We start from the raw sequence: 21,813 nt of genomic DNA, 5'->3' as shown, positions 1-21,813 counted from the left end.
ATCACATTCTGCCCTATAATTTACATTTTTTAAGAGATGCCATTTTGAGGCAGGAGAACTGGGTCCTAAAGATTCCTTCTAATATTACAAATGTATTTTCATGAGGTACACTCTGGGGAAAAAATACTAATGAAGGAATGCAATTCTGCAGACAAATATTTCAGGTCTATGCCTTCCTCACTAAAGACAGTCATTTCAACTAAATGCCAGAAGGCATTTAGCTGTAACATTTGTCAAAGGAATAGGATTGGCTTTAGGTTTCCCTCCTGATTTACAATTGAGTGTTTATTGGGTCTGCTGTACTGTAGTGTGTTTTGTTAACCTCTAAAAAGCTCACATCCAGCCTGTGTATTAATCGCAAGGATGATATCTGTCACAGTAAATTGGGTTGCTCTGGGGTTTTTGTGCTGTGCCAGGAGAGGAAAGGAGTAGGCCAGAGCCTGCTCGTGGGGCAGGACAGGTTGTGGGGGTGCCTGCAGGTCACAGGGTGGATAACCCCTCTCAGCTCCTGGCTCTGGGATGGCTCCCTGTGAGCTGTGCCATTTAATTTTGTGCCTCTATTTTTCAGCTAAGAAAGGGGGAGACCTGTGTCAGGTTGTGTGAGCTGTGGGAGTCACAGGCCAGATAAGGATTTACGTCATTGTGGCGTTGTTTAATGAGTAATTGTTGGGAACGTTGGGCCAGGAGTTCCTCACATGGGTTCGTGCCTACCTATAGCGGTCATTCCTAAGTAATCCCTGCTGTTGGTCACATAGACGCGGATCAGCCGTGCTGGTAATCACAGCTTTGTTGTGAGTCTTGACAGTTCTTCCATTCACATTTACTCCGTTTGTCCAAAGCAATGAGTTGTCAAACATTTACTATGGCAGTGTGCAGGGTTTATTCATATTTAAATAAAGCCATTATCCTGGCCTTGAGTTTCAGTAGTTTTCTGCTCTTCCTCTTGAGTATTTCTCTCAGTCGTGCCATCTAATCAGCTTTAGGTTTTAATTAAACAGCTGTCATTTGCTTCCTAGTTCTGTTGCAACCTGATGTTGTATTAAATTTTAATTTAGCCTAGTCTGGATAAGAAGTAGATTCCTTCAGACAACAAAGAAACACTATTAACAGGTTACAATTGTAATTAAGAAGAGCTCTGCTGAAGTGCTAATGCATTCAGGTACAGAGAAGGAACTGGAGATAAACATGCACACAATTATTATTCAGGGATAGTGCTTGCAATATGATTGTCTAGTTTCCACCCAGGCTTCTTGAATTCCAGGTTTTGGTCAAGATCTAGCATTTTACGCCCTTGCTGGAAGAAATCAGAAAGGATTTCCAGTTTTTCACTTGGGCCCTTTCCGTGTCAGCAGTTAGAGGTTTGTGCTGGTGGTCCCTGAGTGTTTTTCCAGCTGTTTCAGTGATGCTGAGCCATGCATGTTAATATAAAAGCTTGTGCATATAAATCAGCATTATTACCCCTCTCTAGATTTCAGATTGTGCTAGTGGTAAACAGCACAGGTATCTCAAATGCAGTAACACTTTTCCTGTAGTAAACCTTACCATGGAAATAGAAAACAAACCTAACAGAATCTCTTGAAGATGCAAATAAAAATAATAATAAAAAAGAAGCCTGCTTATAAATCTAATGGACGGTCAATTAGTTCAGTTCTGCCTTCATATTTCTTCCTCAGAGGAGATATATTTTTTCAGTCTATAAATAACCAGCTCTTAAAAAGGTCTTTACACTGCCTATTATACTTGTGTAACACCCAATCCAGGCATCAGGCCTCTGAAATATTGATTTATGTAGTAGAATTGCTTACCAGCGAAGTGTAGTTTCAGTGACGCACCCACCAGTGGCTAATAGGCACTGTGGGCATCTGTACATATGGGGAAGGGGTAAGCATTAGGACAGTGCTTATGTCTGGAGCCAGGTGAGCACACTGCAGAGCACCCACAGTAGGGGGTGGCAAGGTGTCACTTCTAAGACCCTTTCTCACACACTAAGCTTCACAGAGAGTTTACAGAAGAATGCAAATCTCTTTATAAACTTTGCATTATCCTTCAGAGCATCAAAGTATGTTCTCAGCTTGGAACCTAAGCAGCACTTAGAGTTAAAGGAGGCTTGAGGTTTTGTTTATCCATTGTCACACAGGAGGGTCAACACGATGGCTGTACAACAAACGGCACACAAAAAAAAAAAAAAAAAGAAAAAAAAAAAAAAAAAAAAAAAAAGGAGAAATTAGTTCAGGCCTGCTGAGAACCTGATTCCAAGTCCACTGAAGTCAAACAAGTCTTTCATCTATGACTCAGTAGGGTTTTGGATCAGACCGTAATTGCATCCAAGTGCTGCCTGCCCCTGACACATAGGAGTTATGTAGCTGTGCTAAGAGAAAGTGGTTCAGAAGTAGAATTCGTCAAATGTTTGTTGTTTGTAGTCTTGGCAAAAATACTATTCCCCCTGCTGCATTGAAAACTGTGTCTGTTGTTGAAAAATGGCTCAGAAATAGCCTGCTGACAAACTGGGAGCATTTTGACACCGAACGACCATGTCCACATCACATACGTGGTGTGGTTATATCAAATTGATGGTCTAGGGGTATTTGGAATATTTGTCATTGGTTTGGCAAAATCTAACTACCTCTTGACATACTTGTGGATGAAACACCTTCATTTTGTCTTTACCTGTCTTACACAACCTTTTTCCATCCAAGGTGCAGCTGATTGTTTTCACATGGCAGTGGAGTTTCTTAGTTTTGTTCAAACCTTAGTCTTTATAAAGGTTTTACAGTTGTTCTTTGGCACTTCTACATTTTTCACATATTTCTCTGTTTCCCAGTGTCTTTCTGTCAGGGATGGCAGCTGGTTATAAGTGATACCATCCAGCAAAAATTAAAACCAGTCAGTGGGTAAAACATCTGGTTTGTGCCTTGCAAAGAACAGGAAAAAGATGATGTATTAATTTCATGAGGTGTTACTCAGAAAAGCATCTCTGTTCTGGACAGCACTTAAATGTACTTAAATCACGCTGAAGTCTGTGTCAAGTTGTGCCACATACTTTTAGTGCTGTTCTGAACAGAAATGGACTCAAGTACACGTTTAAGTGCTTTTCTGGAACATGACTGCCCATAAAGCTCTAGCAGACTCTATCAGTTAGCTGGCACTAGTGTTATTAGTACTTCAACTCATTTAATTCAGGGTGCTTTTTGTGGAAGTTTCCGAATATTGATTAATAATACATCTTAGTTGCAAGTGTTTATTGGTCTTCTCCAGCTGTCCTGGTCAATGCCCATTATTTTCTATCAATCTAGCTAGCAGACAGAGCAGACAGAAGCCAATGATAGTGAATATATCTCCCTATGCAAGCTGCCATCAAATTTTTCACTAAAATCCATTTCTTCCCACAATTCTAATAACGGAATTTAAAATTAGATTAGTTGGAAGCAACTTTTTTTTTTTTTTTTTTTTTTTTTTTTAAATGAAAAGCAGAAGGATTTAAAGCAGTATTTCCTCTCACAGGCTTTTCTAGAAGGCTGAGCTGAATCTCTTCGGAAGCACAGGTCATTCCTTGCTCTGCATTTGTATGACATGTTGCAGTAAGCACTGCTTAAGTAGAGCCAAATTCCTCTGTAGGCCTTTGGAGGCTGTTCCCCTCCAGTCTGCAGAGCTGCTTTGCTTACGCAAGGCAAGGACCGCTGTAGCAACTCACTTGGAGTAATTAATCAAGCTGCAGCCATACTGAGATGCAGAGGAAGGCTGTGTTAATGGAGTCATTAGAGTGCCAGCACTGTGAATTCATCAGGATTAGAGATAAATGTGGTAAAACATCTCTAGGTGGGATTTTGATGAGGAAAGATTAGAAAAATTGTATATGGCATTGCTTAGTTTGTAATACCCTATCTCATGCACAGTGTAAAACCTGTAAATTGGCTCCAGTAGAGTAATTCTGTATGTCTGTCAATACCAGAACTTGGTGGTCCAGACACAACTTCTGACTTAAGAAATTGTTACACCACTGATTGCAGGGAGCTCACAGGGTATGTGCAAGGAACCATTGCTCCCTGTCCCTGACCTTTGAGGAGGGGTTTTGGTTCTATGGTCTGACCCCTGCAGCTTTCTTATGGTTTTTGCTTTTCTAACGCCCATCCTTTAATTGTGTGTGCATACAGGACACGGAAGTCCTTAACACGGCCATCCTGACAGGCAAAACAGTGTCTGTTCCAGTCAAGGTCATTGCTGTGCAGGAGGATGGGTCGGTAGTTGATGTTTCGGAGTCCACTGAGTGCAAATCAGCTGATGAAGACGTTGTAAAGGTAAGGCACCCACAAGAGGTGGGCATGAGGAAAATGTGAGTTTTCTCCCTTGTCTTCACCACCAGCACCACCATATTGGGTCCTAGCCTGCATTCTGGATTTGACATGGACTGGTTGTTTTATACAGTCATAGCTCTTTCTGCAATGCTAGGTATTTCCATTGTGCAATAAGGAATTTGGTCTCCAGAGGTTATGCAGGGTTAGGACATTCCACAGACTGATGTGGAGCTGTTTGTGCTGATGTCCATATGGTGTGGCAGAGAGGGTCAGGGATGCTGAGAGAGCAGTCCTTGTCTTTCTTTGCTGGCTAGTGGGTGCTCATGAGAAAGAACATGACTTATGATACATCCTACATGGGAGAAGTCAACTTGCTACACGGGAACCTTTATTTTTGTGTGGCTTTTCTGCATCCATTATTAAACAGTAATAACACAGTATATTGTAACAGTGTACAGCAAGGCTGTACATGCTTCTGACTGCATCACCTACTTTCCACTCCGGAATCTCTTACAAGTACTTTACCAAAATCCGGAGGAGCATGACAGAGAATAGAAAATAAAAAAGATATTGCAAAAATCCTTAAAACAAAAGTTGTGAACCGTTAAACTTTTTTTTTTTTTTTTTTAATATAATGTGTTCATGTGGTTCTCATTCCACAGCATTGAGATGAAAACAGCTTTAATTTAACTTTATCAAGATATTGACTGTATGACTTCTGACACATTGCATGGCTTTCAGCTTTTAGCTCATTATTATTTTTAGGCATAAAAGAGCTACTTTTGAAAATCTTTAGTAGATTTATTTGATGTGGTTTGAGGCTGTTTTTTGTTGTTTAAAATTAACATTGGAATTGAGTACAATGGCTTCTATATAGGGTTGTTTTCTTGTATTCTCTGTGAATTTCTTTGGGTTGTCCTAGAAAGATGATTTCTTTGTCTCAATTCTAGGAAAATACAGTATATTATATAAAAATGCTGTAAAAATAGGATAGTATACTCATCCTTTTTTGCATATAGTAATCCTATAACCTGTAGATCTTACTATAAACTCTCTCTGCAGCTCTGAAAAAACAAGTTCCTCATATTCTGTCTGCTAATTTTGTCATGTCTGAATGTATCCCAGCCCTGACCCAGACCCTTTTATAACTAATTTTAAAAGGTCTATTCAGGTTGCATTTGAAACCCACATCCTATACCTGTGTACTTTCAACCTATCAATGTAACCTCTTTCTAGATAAGACTGCAGAGGTCCTAACAGGTAGCTTGTACTTTGTCAGATAATTTTTTGTGTTCTGTGTCTGGCTAAAGAAATGCACTTAGCAAAGCTGTCATTTATTTTGAAGACCATATGCTGGAATGAAAAATTCACCTTCTTACTTTTGACAACTCTGAATGAGCTTATTAATGATATTTATATACTCTAAAACAAACATTTAATTGCATTTTATTTCCAACAACAAAGAAATTCCTTTGCAGTTAGAGTGCTTACAGAGCAACTGTACATTTAATAGAGATACCCTTTTTCCGAGACTCTCAGATGAGAGATGACATCCACTTGAACCTAATAGCTATAGGAAAGACATTATAGGTTTGGGCAAAAGTCTTGGTCAGACAACCTCTGCTTGCTTCCAAATTTTTTTCATTAATGTTTTTATCTCTGTTTATCATGAAGGCAAATTATTCATAAATAAGATTCAAGTTATTGAGAAGAGGCACGTGTACGGTTGAAACATCAGGGACAGAGTGATGCCTAGCACACCTCAGACCTCAAAACATTTTGCAAAGGAAATCAGTGTAATAATCCCTTTTCATGAAAGTGACTGATTAAATGTTTGCCCTCAGCCAGTGATGGAAGAGGTTTCTTGAATCTCTAGCCTGAGCTCCAGGTTCTCTATTTTATGTTATATATTAGATGGGGAAAGAAAAATCACATTGTGTTTTTCTGGTAAGCAAATTTCCTTGAAAGCCCTTACCAGAAAGGACATGAATGAATATCTTTGTTTATGACTAATTTAATTGTCATAGAAGCAGATTCTTTTGATAAATCTTGCATATTTTTTTTTCTATTTACTGTACAGCTCTTTGTATCTGATCAGAGGCTATTATTTATCAGTTTACAATGAAGTGCTTATATTATAAACTCAAGCACCAAGTTATATAACATCAATATATTATTGCTCAGACTGTCTTTTATTTTCTTTGTACTTCAGTAAACCAGATACTGATCTAAAAGATTGTGTATGTGGACTTTTGTTTCTATTAATTGGATTTCTAGTATTTCTAGGACTTGCTGTAGTTAGAGAATGCTAGACTGAACCAGATACAAAAAGGTTATGAAAAGGACTCCCCTTCCTCTTCCACTAATAAAATTAGTATCTGCACATGTTAGGGAGATGTTGCATTTCAAAACACTGCTTGTTTAAAGTCCATTTAGTTCAATCAGCAGTTGTCCATATGGATGTCTTCTCAAAGCTGGGTATGAAATTGTTATGGTTCCTGAATTTAAGAGGTCCACTGAAGCTTGCAGCTAAATAAAACTTGACATGACCTTTCTGAGCAGATACAAGATTACCAGTTGCATTTGTGGATTTATGCACTTCAAGAAAGCAAAGCTCTTGTCCTTTGACCATCTTCCTTTCTTGATTTTTTCAAAATGGGTTGTATTTCTAGGTGGAAGTAGACCTGTTCCAAAGCACCTTCAAGTTGATGAGGGTCCTCCCCCTTTCAATGATTTGGGGAGAGCAGACCAAAACACTGGGCAAAATTCTGCACAGGTTTTACAAGATTTGCACTGTATTTTGCCCACCCCCTCTAACCTGGTATCCAAGGCTATTGGCTTAATGTATGAAAACAAGAGGTCTGAGTTCATCCTTGCCCCATCCTGGTGATATAAAGGGTCTCAAAATGGGAGTAATGTTATTTTTGTGAAAATTACAACACTGTTATAATGGATTTTAGTCACAAATTACTGAGAGGTACTCTCAGACTGCATGCTTTCAGGCATAATTTTTAACTGGAAATACATGTATTAGTTGCAAGATTGGATCCATAACAATTAATTAGCGGAGTTAAAATTTAGTACAAGCTTTATGTGCCCGTATTTTTTCATAAAAATACATATTCCCTTTACAAGCTCCTTTGGTAAACTCAATATTGACTTTGCTTCCAGATTTGTGTTGCCTTTTCTATATAGGTTGTACTGCTAAACCCTCTAATAAGGGTTGTCAGGCATTTTGGATGTAATTGCCTTATCTTGAGCTTCTTTTCACTGTTAATTCTGCCTTTATTGTTTCTTTTGTAATTGGAGAGATATTCATATTCTTTTGGGCAGAACAGAGTGTTGCATTCTTAACCTTTTATTTCTGTTTAATAGCTAATGATTTAATAGACAATTAATGAAACAGTTCTTTGATCACTGCTCTAACACCATTATTTTCAATTAAGACACAATGAACTGAATCTAGCTTAAATAGAACAGACTTTGGCCCAGGCTGTTAATGTATTTATACAAAATGTGCTTATCTGGGCAGCTACCTAGACATCACATTTATAAAAATACTACTCAGAGGTGGTCAAACAGATAGATGATAAGTGCTTTATTAGTAGACAAAAGATGTGAATCCATGCTGTCCAAAGCCATATATCTTGTCCGCATAACATTTTAATAGCTTCCCAGAAAGAGAGTATTTCAGTCCTTATTTTTCAAAGCCTACATAATTAGTGGTAAATATAGTGAAACACACCCAATACGTCTTGATATTGCATTTTCCAGCCTTAGTGTGACTTGATCCTCAGCGGAGTTGCCCAGATCAACTTGTTCAGTTGGACTGCCATCCCTGGTCCCTGGTCCCTAGAGTTGCTGCTCCCTACAGTTTGACACAGGTCATAATAGTACCAACCATGTACCTTGAAATGGCTTTTAAAACATCAAATATATATATATATAGATGGAAATATTGCTCTAAGTAAGTGAAACTGATGTTTATTCCGTCATTGGAAAGGGATGCTTAATGTTTTTGGTATTTGAAAGAAAAGATTGCCTTTATGATTAAGGCACAGAAATGCTTCTCAGCATTAATTTCCATACCTTTTGCTGATTTGCTATGTGACTGTGGGAAGTCAGTCATTCCTTTTGGAATCTTGCTTCCTTATCTGCAAACAAGGCTGAGAAAACATCTTTTGCCAGCCTTGGCTTGCGTTACGTATTTTTTCAAGCTACTGTCAACAAAATCCTTATTTCCACAAGTCCCATTAACTTCAGTGGTCTTCTGCCATAGATCCTCTTGAAGGACTTGAGTCCTGCTTCTCCTACAAAGCAGAGCTAAATAGGGTGGTGAAACTGAAAAAAAAAAGAGTGATAGTAGCTTGATAAATTTATGCACAAGTTACTCAGCCAGTCTGGTGATGGGTAAAACACTGCGATAAAGGAGCTGTAGCATGGTAGGGTGTGCCTTTTCTGTATGTGTTCTGAACCACGGGGTCTCAGCCTTCACAGATGGGGAAGAAAAGGATTAAAGCAATTGTATCATGGCAGAGACCTTCTTTGCCCATCCATCCTACAAGCACTGCTGAAGTTTTGCTGGCCAGTTAAAGTGGGTTTTGCTTGCTCTCCATCAGCCTTTGGGCCATACTTAGAGGGAAGTCAAGTTAGACCAATGGCAGTGGTAGAGTGACAGCCTTGATTGAGATGGTTGTATTGCAGAGGGAAGTCTAACCTGAGGGGCCCTGGCACTGTCAATCTTTACAGCTTCTTAAATGCTCCAAGTAAGGTTCATGCATTACTTTGTCCTTGCTATGGAAGTGTCTTTAAAAGCCTGAACCGTAGTAATTTCACATGAAGAAAAATTCTGAAAACAGTTACATGGTAGTCATAAACATCACCCACAAAGCAGCATCAAGTGAGAAAATTATGAGGACAGCTTCTTAGTCCAAATGTTTATCTCAGTAGTGTACAAATGAAAGAGAGACAGCTGCCCAATTAATTCATTCTTAGATTAGTCATGTTTTCATGTTCTTTGCAAGTTACGCAGAAATTGACTGGTGGTACAAATTAATGTCTTCAAATGGCTTCCTTGGAGTTACACCACGGACTAATTTAGCCTAATTTTAACAGAAAAGGCCCTCAACTGAACAGAAGGGAGCCAGAGGGCCTCATCCTCCTCATTTCTGCCCACATGTAAAGTGCAATAGAAACAGGCTGAATGTGCCCAGGCAGAGACATACACTAAAAACAATGGTGCTTCAGTAATATACCATGAACTCTTCTGTGCAAGAATGCACTTTTCTTGTCAGCTTGCTAGAGGAAAGCACTTCAGTGAATTATTTTTCATCTTTTCATAATTTCCTGTCTAATTATAATGAAAGTCAAATTCAAACCATTCCTACCCCCTACTTTTCTAACACAAACCTTATCTTGAACTCTACATAATTAATGTTAAAACAATAGAAGACCTAATTTTCCTAGCAGCAGCCAGCTAGGTTTTATCTAATATGCTGTTAAAATGATGTAGGAAAGGCAGTAAAGGTAATAATAGCTGAACCATATTAAATCTGCAGAAGGTTTTTCCCTCTTACAGACAAAAGCAGATGAGACTGAGAACCTTATTCAACATCTGTGGGCACATTGATCTCTAATGCCAGCACAGCAGCTGCTACAAGGGGCTCCAAAACAAACAAGCAAACAAAGATATGGAGGGATACTGCAGTTCTGTAATTTAGATGATACTGAATTCTGGGAACACTTTCCTGCTGCAGACCCACAGCATGTTCTTAGGACAACTCAGAGCAAGAAGCACCTGCTTGCAGCTGTTTATGCAATAGTTTATGCAGGAGATCTGCAAACATAGGCAGTGCTTGTCATTTGCAAGTTCTGCAGCTGCTTCACCATTAATGATGAAATATACATAAAGTGGGGCTAATCTTATTTCTCCATCTATCATATTTTTGAATGCCTGTCACTTCATTACCTGAAAGCTTGATTTTGTGGACACTTGCTCAGAAATTAGCTTACTCTAGTTCAAACACTTTCTGGGAGCAGTGAAAAATACTCTCTACTCTATGATGGATTTACTTTGGTGCCAGTTGGTTTATTACACAATTCATTTTGAGCTAGATCTTATTTTTAAGTGATTTTTTTTTTTCCTCAATGCTACTGAGTGGTTCAAGATTGACAGCCCTGGAGGCTTAACCACTGTCTCACTGCAGGACAGGGGACAGGTTGGGGCTGCAGCAGGCAGCTGTTCAGCTAGAAACCCTTTGAAGTGTGAATGTTTAATTTGGTGAGTCCATCTCCTTGTCCAAGCAGTCCTTTAATCTCACCTGATTAGTGCCAGTGAATCAGTATCATCAGCTCCATGAAATCAGTTGGTAACAACCTCAAGTCACTGTCAGCTTCATTTCCATCCATCTTTGAGAGCTGGGAGGTGATGGACTCTGCAGTCCATTACAAATACTCTGAAATAATGACTCCCCCTGATGCCTGGCACAGGGAAGATGCTTCTGGCAGCAAAGTGTTCCTCAGCTGAACAGAAGGATTATTTAGGAGGATCCTGCCTGGGTCCCAGGAGTCCTGGTTTACTTCTCTGCTGTGCTCCAGACCTCCTCTGTGAAGTTGCTGGTCTGTCTCAGTTGTGCCAGAGGGATGATGAGGATACATCTGTCTCAGTAGGATTTATTGGCACTAAAGCTGTTAGAGACTGTGGATCTCGTTTTTGATATACCTGTAGACAGGTATACCTAACTTAGAGCAATAATTAGAGATCATGGAGTTGCTTGAAATGCATTAAACTTGTAATTAGATCTTCTGTTTTCTAGTTATTTTGGCTAGAAAACATCCCCTTTGCCCCCATACAAAATTCATCTTTATTATTCATAAAAGAGAGGCAGGAGAGTATGGCAGATCTCTCTGCAATATGTCGACTGTTGAGTTAAGGATTTTGCTTTTTTGTTGAAATATCAGAAGTTCTGACATTCAGGTCACCAGATTCTGCTAATTAGTTTCAGAGCCAGACAAAGCATGATCAGAAAAGAGTAGCATAGCCACTTACCGCATATTAAGGATTTGTCTCAAAAAAACCCTTGTTACACAGCAACAGGTTGAAATCTATACTGTTTTGTGAATGTGCCAAGCTAAAACTTCACGTTTAGAATCATATTTGCACACAAAACAGTTCCATGTATAGCAATAAGGATGCCAGTGAGGCAATCTTACAAAATCACATATTGAAGAATTAATATTCTGTACACAGTACACATTGTACACAGCTTATAGCAAAATATATGTGTGTATTTTCCTGAAGATATTTTTAAACACACACAGCCTTCAAAGCCAACTTGAGAAAACAGTGTTTTGTCTGGGAGAGGATCCGTTAAGAACAGACCATACAGACATGTGCAATTACACAGATTTCAGCAGAGATGCTTATGGTGTCTTCCAAGGGACCAGCTGCTGCTTCAGAGGAAGAAAACAATTCTATGGCTTAGTGTTTGGCTGCTCGGAGAGCAAAAATGCAAAGGGCATGGATCCCAGTCCTGGGAAAAAAGTCATTAGCCTGAACTGCAATATTGCTTAGAATAAACTCTGAATATTTTATACTCTTAGTATGCACATAGTAAACAGCTCAGCCCAGGCTCAGCAAAAGCAAATGTAGCAATAAGTAACTGTTGTTGGGAGAAAATGATGAACTTTGGGAAGCACTCCCTTGAGATAGATAATAGGAGTTACAGGAATGGAGATGATAAGCCTGACATACCACCATCATTCTGAAGTGCACTTAATTGATTTGACTTAAAAGCACCTACGTTTGACAGTAACCAACTCCCTTCCTCATCTTTGGAAAAAGGCAGTTTTGTTCTTGGTATATTCTTAATTATTAATATTTTTTGCATTTTGATCGTACCTAATTGGAAACCAGAATGAGAACTGTTTTTGTTTCCTTCGTAGAAATAGCAACAGGACTAGAAATACACGTAGCTAGACAGCTGTGTACCTTTGTGCATAAGGATCTGGGCATATCTGTGATTTTGAGGGGAATGAGGAAAATCCAGCTATAAAGAACAGCAGCTAAATACTGGGCTAATGAGTTGGACAAGTCATTAAATAAGGATGAAAGAACAAATTGAAATTATAAATGGTATTTCTTTTTCCATTTACATAAGTTACAGGGAATGGAAGATTCTTGGTGGGGTGTGGCTTTTGTCCTCTTCCAGCTTTAGTACACTCTGTACTTGAGCATGCCTATCAGATTCGGTGGTTTAAAACTTCAGATTTGTTCAATTGGAAATAGAAACTAAATTCATTGCCTCTCCATTTTATAGCTCCTCAGTGGAGCATATTTGGAATTTTGTGGTGCGTGGCTGTGGATTTAAGCTGCTTTCCAGTGAATTCAGTGTGAAAATGGATCACTGGTTTGATGATACTCAAAATTTTACTCCTTTGATGACTTTATCTTGAAGAAAAGCATTGGAATTGGTAGTGACTCTAGAGCAAACAAGCATATTGACCATGTTTTCCTCCTAAAATAGTCAATGGTGAAACAGCCACCAATGTTGGCACTGATAGCACTGTACCCTGGAAGACAAACAGAAACCTCGATCACCTTAGTACTTTGTTCCAGACACTCCTGTTCTGTTTTTGCTTCCATAATAATTGTGCAAATAGTCCCATTTACTGAGAGTAGGGACTACTCATGTGAGAAGTGTTGCAAGACATGGCCTTCGCACGTAAAAATGCATTTTAGCAGCACGTAGCCAGCAGCTAACAGACTTGGCAGCTCCGTCAAAGAGAGTTCCAGCCTGCTTCTGCTGGAGGGCACTGTGGTGTCCTGTGGCTGTCCTCCATCCTGCGCTGCTGAATAAACCTCCCTTAAACACAAGTGCAAATCAGAAATCTTTCATGAGCCAGAAAAAAGGATGTATTGTAATAAATGGAGGAACAGTGAGCAGAGAGACATGAACTTGTGTGAGTGTCAAGAAAAAGCTGTTAAATACATGTAAACCTTATTGAAGAAGATGTGGGCATTTATTTGAGTTGAATGCATTTATTATTTGTGGAGTACTGACAATGTATTCAACACTATATAAAAGTGGTGTGGACACAGTGCCTACCCTACAGATCTCACAGCTGAATAAGAGTTACACAGGGCTTGCCACAATATAGACGTTCTGGGAGGTAATCCTTTATTGAGTTACTTGTACAAATATGACATTACCCAGGGAACAGAGAATGGAGACTGCCCAGCAGGACTGCCAGCAAGGGAGAGTTCTCTGTTAAGCTGTATCGTCAGAAATGATGAGTTCCTAGCGGGAAATGCTATCTACTATTTATATGCAGTATTTATTTGCACTTTGCTGATTCCTGCCTCTGAGATTACTGTCTGGATTAAATTTGCAAACCCTCCTCATTGACTCTTAGGTTTCCTCCCCAAAAAATAAGAGAAAATCCTTGAGACACACAATTCTTCCTTAGGTCTCTTACACTCAACATTATCCACTGCAGAGCAAAATTAATGTATGCCCTTCCTTATTGTTTTCCTTCCTAATTCATTTCTTTCTATAGAGGCTCAGCAAGCACCAATTTTCCAAGTGAGTTTTTAATCGCCTGAGCCCAGCACGATTACTCTCTTCCAATCTAGTTGCCATTTGATGCAATCACCATTTCAGAATACAACGATGTTTTCTTCCCCAAACCTGAATGCTATAGGGCCAGCTTGGCCTCAAAGGAACACAAAATGCTGATGGAGCCGCGTGAAAGAATATAACCTTTGATTGTGAGGTCTCCCCTAGCCAAATGCACCAAGGTGACATGAAAGAGTTTCTTTCCAAGGGTGTAATATGGGGCACAAAGAAATGTATTATTCCAATACTAAGCACACAGGCTGGGGAGGCAGGGACGGAAGACAGGAGGAGGACAGACCGGAAGCATGCTGAAGCATTTCTCACTGATGGGATGTTTGCTTTGAAAAGGCTTTTCAAGAGTAATATGTTGCCAGGGGAGATTTTCTTTCCACATCTTTTATTGCCACCCCACAAATCAAAGATTTCAATATACCAATACTGGAAAACTGCAAGCTTTAATAGTGCCTGCCATGCAGAACCTGTAGCCTTTTAGCTTTCCCCAACCTGTAGTGAGTTTTGCATGAAGGATTATCAGGGTAAAATGAGAAAATCCTTCCTTGGACTATATTACTTACTGTTGTGTTTTTACACACATTTTGTGCATTATAAATGCCAAAGCAACATTTGCAAAATTAGCAAGTAATGATCCAGGACCAGAGTACCCCAAGCAAGGTCAAAGTAACATGCAAAGAAGGGACAGAAGGGAACCGGTGGCTGCAGGCAGGGCGCTGTGCTGTGCTGGGAGCAGGCTGCCCAGAGCTGGGTCTCCTCCTTCCAGCCTGTCCCATGGCAGCTCCTGGTGAGCGTCCCCCATGGAGGCCCTGGGATGCCTTTGCCCTTTTATGCACCATAACCCTGGAAGGAAACAACACTGGTACAGCTGGATCCTAAATAACTGCGTGAACTGTGTGAGAGGGCTGTAGCAGCCCGCGCTGTTACAGTGGAGAGCTGAGGAGCTGCTCGGAGGCTTCTCTTTGTGCTGTGTGTTGCATAAGGCAAATGCCCACAACCTGTGCATGTTTCCCAGCACTCTCTATGGATGCCATGCAGCTCTAACTATTTAGGTTACAGTGTGTTTGTTTTTTACAATGTTGGTGTGAGTATGGTTGTCTAAAGTCTAGTAGACAACCATTTGCTAGGACCTTCTGTTCTTAGCAAATGTGACAATGTCACTTGTTTAACTGCCTTATGTTATTACTGATATTTTCATCTTCTGTAACTAATTTTGCTGAGGAAAAATGTATCATTGCCAACTTGGATCCCCTTAATTCTTGTAAGAAAATGCCTCCAGCTTCAGCCCTTTTGAATAATACACAGATGGATTGGACAGTATCATGACTTCTTTGAGAAGGTTGCTGACATTGTGTGTATCTGTGGGGACAGGCTGGGAAGGGATCCTATTTGGTGAGACTGAAGAGATTCTGAAGGAGGCTGCCATTGCCTGTCTTTCAAATAATTGTTTTTCTATCTGTCACTGGGAGTTCAGAAGGAGTCACAGCAAGCTCATGGAAAAGCCTGAGGTACCTGAAAATGAACGTGATACTAAACAAAGAAGGCTAGGATGAGATTGAAAGAGAAGAGAACCAAGGAAAAGAAATATATTTCAGATATCCTGAAAAGCAGAAATGTAACCACAGCAGCTTATCCCTTCCAGGTTCTCCAGTGCAGTGCAGGATATGCACTGTGTGACCTCTTGGGGCAGCCCCAGCCACTGTGCATGGGCTCTTTAGGAAGGGACAGCAGATCCCAGTGCTGTCTAGGTGTCATCACTGAGTTGGCTTTTTGTCCTGGTTTCAGCTAAGATAGAGTTTATTATTTTCCTAGTGGCTGGTATGATACTGTGTTTCAGATCTGGGATGAGAATAATGCTGATAACACACCAGGGCTGTAGTTGTTGCTGAGCAGTGTTCACACGGAGCCCAGGACTTCAGCTTCTCCTGCTGCCCTGCCAGCAAGGAGGCTAGGGGTGCGCAAGGAGCTGGGAGCAGACAGAACCAGGACAGCACCATGCAGATACTATAAAGTGTGTAAGATGTAAGTCTCAAAGCGCAGGCATGTTTTCTACATAGCATGCCTCCTGAGCAGCACAGAGGACCAGAAGTGTGTTTTAGTTATTCTAGTTTGAATAAAATCTTTGCTGAATGATCCCCTTGAATAGGGATGCGTAGGTAGAAATGACTTAGATTATAGTTTGGGAAGGCAGACTATATCTGCACAAGAATGGCCCTTAATGCTGAATCAATAAGTGCAGGTACCTGGCATTGGGCATGCATTCACTAAAAACTGGTGACCTGCTGCAGCCAGTCCACGTTAGGCAACGAGGAAAGCAGCAAACTATAGAAAAGCAAACAGCTTTCTAACACTGAAAAAGTGCTCTTTCAAGTTAAATCAATAGGCTGACATCTATGACCTGCAAAAAACATGAGACTTTAATAGACTTATTTCAGTAAACAGAATCTAATATCTTTGGTAGCCACAAGATGCCTGCTGCAGGAGGATGTCATACTATAAAGGTGAAATTACCGGCAAGCAGAAATAATTTCCTGTAAACTCATGCACTCTCCCGTCCGTGAAAGTTTAAAGTATTTACATATAAGCACCATGTCAGTGGTGAGAACCTTTGTGTCCTTTTTCATGTCATCCGTTAGCAAACAGTAAATAAAGTGGATGTATGATATTCCCCAGTACTTGCCGCTCTGGCCAAAGCAATTTCAATGGACAGACTCTTGTGGGATTGTCAAAGATCAGTGCACATCCAGGGCTGTGTTCTCTCTGAAATGTCTGCAGGCACCATGCCGGGATGTTGGAAGCAGTGCTGGGCAAAGGTCAGAGGAACATTGTGACTCTGCCCTCCTGCTGCTCAGGGGCAGAAGACATCCTGTAGCAAGACGGGAGTTTGGGAAGAGCTTTCAGTGCACTAAAAGTTCAAGAGTGTATATTTAAAGATGGCTTTGTGATAATTCTTCCTTAGATGTTGAAAGTTCCTCAGACAACGGGGAGAAACCTTCTTTGCGGCTGTGTCCCACTGGATATCATGTGCAGGTGTAGCAAGCCCTCTGGCACTGAGTGTAGCAGCTCTTAAATGTCTGCAAAGGGTAATTTCACACACTCATCAGCAACATAAATTAAAAGGATGTGGGGACCTCACTCTTATACCCCTTTTGAAAGTCTTTAGGACAGGTGAATAAAATAGATAGGGGAAGCCACATAGCTATGAGCTGTAACAGTTTAAAGGGACAAAAATGAAAGAAGAGCTGAAAAGAAATCCCTGAAGGAGCTGAAAGGGAAGAATATGAAAGCTATCAGAGACTAAGGTGAATGGACAGAAAAAGTGTATAGTTATTTGCAGCAGGTGTAGTTAAAATCCCAAACAAAACCTCACTGAGCCCTCCTTTGCCAACAGAAGTGGGAGATCAATGCAAGAAACCATTTGAAGTTTTTAGGATGAAATAGGAAATAAAACCACAGAGGAGGCGATGACAGCTATCCTATAGCAGCATCCAAAGTGTGCTTGCAGCATGAACGCTGCAAAAAATGTCCATGTGATGCTGGCTGAGAAGCCAGTATTAAAAAAACTCCAAGATCAGGGAATAAGAGAGGGAACATGACTTTCTAAAAAAAATTCAAGGCAAAATAATCTAGAAAGTCTTCAGTGGTGTTTTCACAAAGATTATAAAACCCCAGTATAACACCTGTTACCTCGTGTAGTGCGTGCCAGGGACACAATATTAGTTGCATGGGATTTCTGTTCTGTTCGAGCAGAAATGTGAGTCATAGCACTGGATTACTTTGTCTCTATTTAATTTTGTCTCTCTGTTTAATAGGAATGGGGAAGGAAGTGTCTTCAGAGAACAATAGTACAAAAGAAAAATTTGCATTAATTAAAAATGAAATCAGTAGTTCACATTAATTTTTAGTTTTTTTTTTTTTTTTTTTTTTTTTTTTTTTTTGTGGCTATAGCAAGCTAGGAGAGGAAAGGAAGATAAGGACCTAGGATTTTAAAGGAAAGTAGTTTCTTTATTTGTGCATGGAATATCTCACACCTGATTGCACCTCTCTGGTGGTTCATCACAAGCCACCCCTGAGTAAGCCTGCTTGGGATTGGTATTGTGACCAAAATTCACATAAAATCTCTGCTAACTTTAAACTAACTAGTTTTGGTAGCAAACATGGAAAGACTTCAGCTTGGGCTAATGGATTGGAGTCTGTAATACATGTAAAATGTAATATATCTTTACCAAAATCCAAGCTAACTAATGTACAGCTTGATCAGGTGCATCTGACAGAGTTGTAAACCTCCTGCACATTTGGATTACCCAGCTAATTTATTTTCATTTTGCTTTTCCTGTCTCTTTTGTTTTAGGATTTTTTAATGTAGCACAATTCTTAATGAATTTTTAGAACCATTAAGTACTAGCACATGGACTGGGACACCCATGGCAGGACTGGAGGGGATGATGGGAAGGTGTCTCTATACCTTTACGTTACTACAGCTCTCTTCCTCTGTAGCCAATTAATATTTTCTTCTCTTATCTTCCCTGTAATGTAGACACAACCTCCTGTATTGTTACAATACTGTCTTGACTTAGAAAGTCCTTTGTGCTACACAGTATACAATATAATATGCAGGAATATAATATACAATATATAATATATATAATACATAATTGTATACATAATATATTGCAGTTCCAGTACTGGCCTTACAGGTACACAAAGATCCTCCCTCTGGAAAAGTTTGCCTCATTTTTTTTAATTTTTATTTTTTAATGTAGCTGCATAAAAATTGGGTTCAAAATAATTTTGGACATGTCTGAAGGCCTGTAATGTTGGCCTGGATTGCATTCACATTTTTAAATTGTTCTTAATACCCACTAGAGCTAATATATATATATATTATTTTTTTTTGTTAAATTTAGTTTTTCACAGACTCATATGTCTCCAGGAATTTTCATATAAAGCACCAAATGTTTTGAATGGTGTTTGACTATCTTGTATGTGTGAGGAACTTGGACCATCTTTGTGTATATATATATACATATATATATATGTATATATATATATATATATAAGCTTGCTTCTCTGAATTACATCCTGCTGTTGTCTCTAAGCTTTTTTCACTTACTGTGTAGGGAACTCTGTCTCTTCATGCTGGTTTTCTGTGTTATCTGGCATTGGAGGCATAAAACAGTCTAGAAAGATGGTAACTATATACTCCCATATGACCAGAGAAGGAAGATAATTTCTAAGGTAAAGGCTCCTTGGCATTCTCTTCAAATAATTTTATTGAAGCACTTGGCTGAGTGAAAGCTGTTTAAGGACTTTTTTTGTTGGCTTTGTTTGCTGAATGTCTCCTTTTCCTTATTTTTCCTAATTAATGAATTATTTGTTGCTCAGAGACTAAAAACTAGCAGGGAAGCCTTATAAATGCAGATGTGCTAAAATCTAGGACCAGATTTTCTTTTGCAAGATACAAGTGTATTACTGTGCATTTAAAAGCTCTTTGCTTCTTTTTTCTTTAAAATTTATATTATTTTACTTCATTTACTTATTTATGGTTTTCAAATGATTCTTTGGGATAAGAATGGTGTATCCCTTCATGACTGGTACAAGATTAAAGGCTGTATCAGTGTGGCTAACATTCATGATGTAACACATTACTGATTCTAGACACATTAAGCCCACAAGATTTATTAGTTGGCTGTTTAGTTGTCTTCTGGTCTTGTGGCCTTACAGTAGCATTGTAGTTGTCATATATTCAAATTACATTCATAAGGAAGGAGCGCAGTTGTCCTTCAGTGTCAGGAACAGCACATAGGCTCCTCTTCCCTACGGAGTAGTTCAGGAGCAGCACAAGGACTTTGTATATGCTGGCTCTGCTGTGAAGGTCCTTGTACACCACGGTGTTTCTGCCCAGCTAGGAGGGCTGAGTGGCCGGTGTCTTGTATGAGGACTCTACACACTTAGCAGCCTTGAGCTTTTTGCACAGTGTTTGCAGCATCTATGGGAGATAGGGAAATTTGGAGGTGACTTGCATTCTCCAGGAACCCGACGAAACCGCCAAAGGAGAGCTGGCAAGCTTCAAGTTATAACTGACCTGTAGATTTTGTTTTTTCTTTTTTTGATTAACACATTCTTCAGAAACCTCTATTACCCTTCTTAAAATTTGGAATTGAAAAAATTGAAAGATATGGAACACATGAAATTGAGTGAATACACATGTAATTGTTTCTTTTTCTTTTAATTTCATGGAGCCTTAGATTTTAAATTTCAGTCACAGGGATTAGACCAATGAATCATGAATACCAAGTTTACTTAGTACACAGAAAATTACTTTTAAAGCCCATTATTTTACAAAGAACTTCAGTGGAACTGGAGTATGTTACTTCTGCCTAAATATTCTCCCCTCTTACTTTTCTCAACAATGTGTAAATTATTCTGTCATTCTATAACCCTATTTGTGTGAGTAATTCAAGTGAAAAAAAAAGAAAAAAACAGCTTATAATTCCAACATGTGTGTTAGTTTCACCTAATAAATAGTTTCTACAGAGCAGGTTCAGTGTTTGAAATTAAAATTGGTGCAAGAAAGAGCTGGCACCATATTGCTGGTGTTTCATCAAATAAACAACTCCTAATCCCTTCTGGGACACCAGCTGATGAATATGAAGTGCATGGATGTTTACTTAAACTATCAAGTGGTGGTAATGTCTAATCTACAGAAGTTTAAGGATCAAGTACTTAAGCAAAACACACCTCATAAAAGCATGTACTTAGAATTTGTGCTGGTGAGAGATCTCTTATCTTAGTGCAAAGAATGAAGATGTCTGTCTAATGATAAGCATGCTTGTCTGGGAAGGATGTTAGCCCAGGAGAGCTACTGCATAGCTTGTCATCATGGTGACAAGACAAGCTGAAGCCAAGCCGACTTGCATACCAAACTGCTTAAGAAATGGAAACTCAAGGAGCATGAATGGGACTGGCACAATTTTGATTGCAAATGGACAAGGAAGCAAGAGATACTGCTCAGAGCTCTGGTCCATGTCTTACCGTTATCAGCAAAAGTAGTGTCTGAATGAATAAAGAATGTTCTTGAAGTTTCTCAAAACACAAACTGTGCTGAGATTTAAATGAGCTTGAACCACATGAGATGTGCATCTGCTCTCCTGCATCCTGGCAGTGGAAGTACTGCTCTATCAAGAGAGAATTGCAGTTTGGCCAAAAAACTTCAAATATGATGTACTAAAAAACTTGAGTGTCTCGCTGCCTCAAAATCTTCTCTGTTCCAAGCTTGTGTCACAGTTGGCTGTTATTGCATTACAATAGAAAGTGAAGGCCTTTAAGGCTCCTGGTCTGAGGCCAGTAAATCAGTAGAAAATCCCTCATTTACTTTACAAGTGTTGGATCAACGCTAAAAGAGTCACGTGTTATCCCCTACAAGACACATCCCATTTTTCTTTCACACATCTAAGTAGAGCCCCATCTGGTTTCACAACTGAATGTAGAAATGTCTGTGCTCTGACCAGTAGCAACATAGCCACTGCTATCTTTAAGTCATTGGTATCAAGCATCATTTCTTTGTGTGGAGGGGAGCTGACATCCCTGATGGACCAACCACTATTCAGGTACTGTGAACAAAGACTTACCAAAGACACCAATATGGCTGTTGATTTCACCTAATGAAGACGGTCTTTTTTTCTTAAAAAGGGTGATGCTAAATCACCGGGGAGAGCAGACAGAGGAACTTTTAATTCTTACAGAAATCCTCAGCTTGATTTTTGTAGAAAAATCATGGTTAAAAGCTCAGCTGATTAGCAAAGGATCTTTGTACATGGAGCATTAAACATTTTGGCAGGAACCATGTAATGCTTTTAGCTGCTGGGGGGGGGGGGGGGGGGGGGGGGGGG

At 39.5% G+C, this 21,813-nt stretch overlaps 1 protein-coding gene across 3 annotated transcripts in view; it reads left to right on the top strand.

The window, feature by feature from the left end:
• Window positions 1-21,813, top strand: part of LOC118174884 (transmembrane protein 132B-like) — a 244,473-nt gene that overhangs the window by 187,753 nt on the left and 34,907 nt on the right. For all 3 annotated transcript variants that reach the window (XM_035340636.1, XM_035340635.1, XM_035340637.1), the window contains exon 5: window positions 4,152-4,295. In XM_035340636.1, the coding sequence (XP_035196527.1) occupies window positions 4,152-4,295 (144 nt within the window). The remainder of the gene's footprint in view (window positions 1-4,151; window positions 4,296-21,813) is intronic.

The sequence above is a fragment of the Oxyura jamaicensis genome, chromosome 15 (genome assembly GCF_011077185.1).
Source record: "Oxyura jamaicensis isolate SHBP4307 breed ruddy duck chromosome 15, BPBGC_Ojam_1.0, whole genome shotgun sequence".
In the NCBI taxonomy this organism is placed as follows: domain Eukaryota; kingdom Metazoa; phylum Chordata; class Aves; order Anseriformes; family Anatidae; genus Oxyura; species Oxyura jamaicensis.
This window is presented reverse-complemented; position numbering and strand designations above follow the sequence as displayed.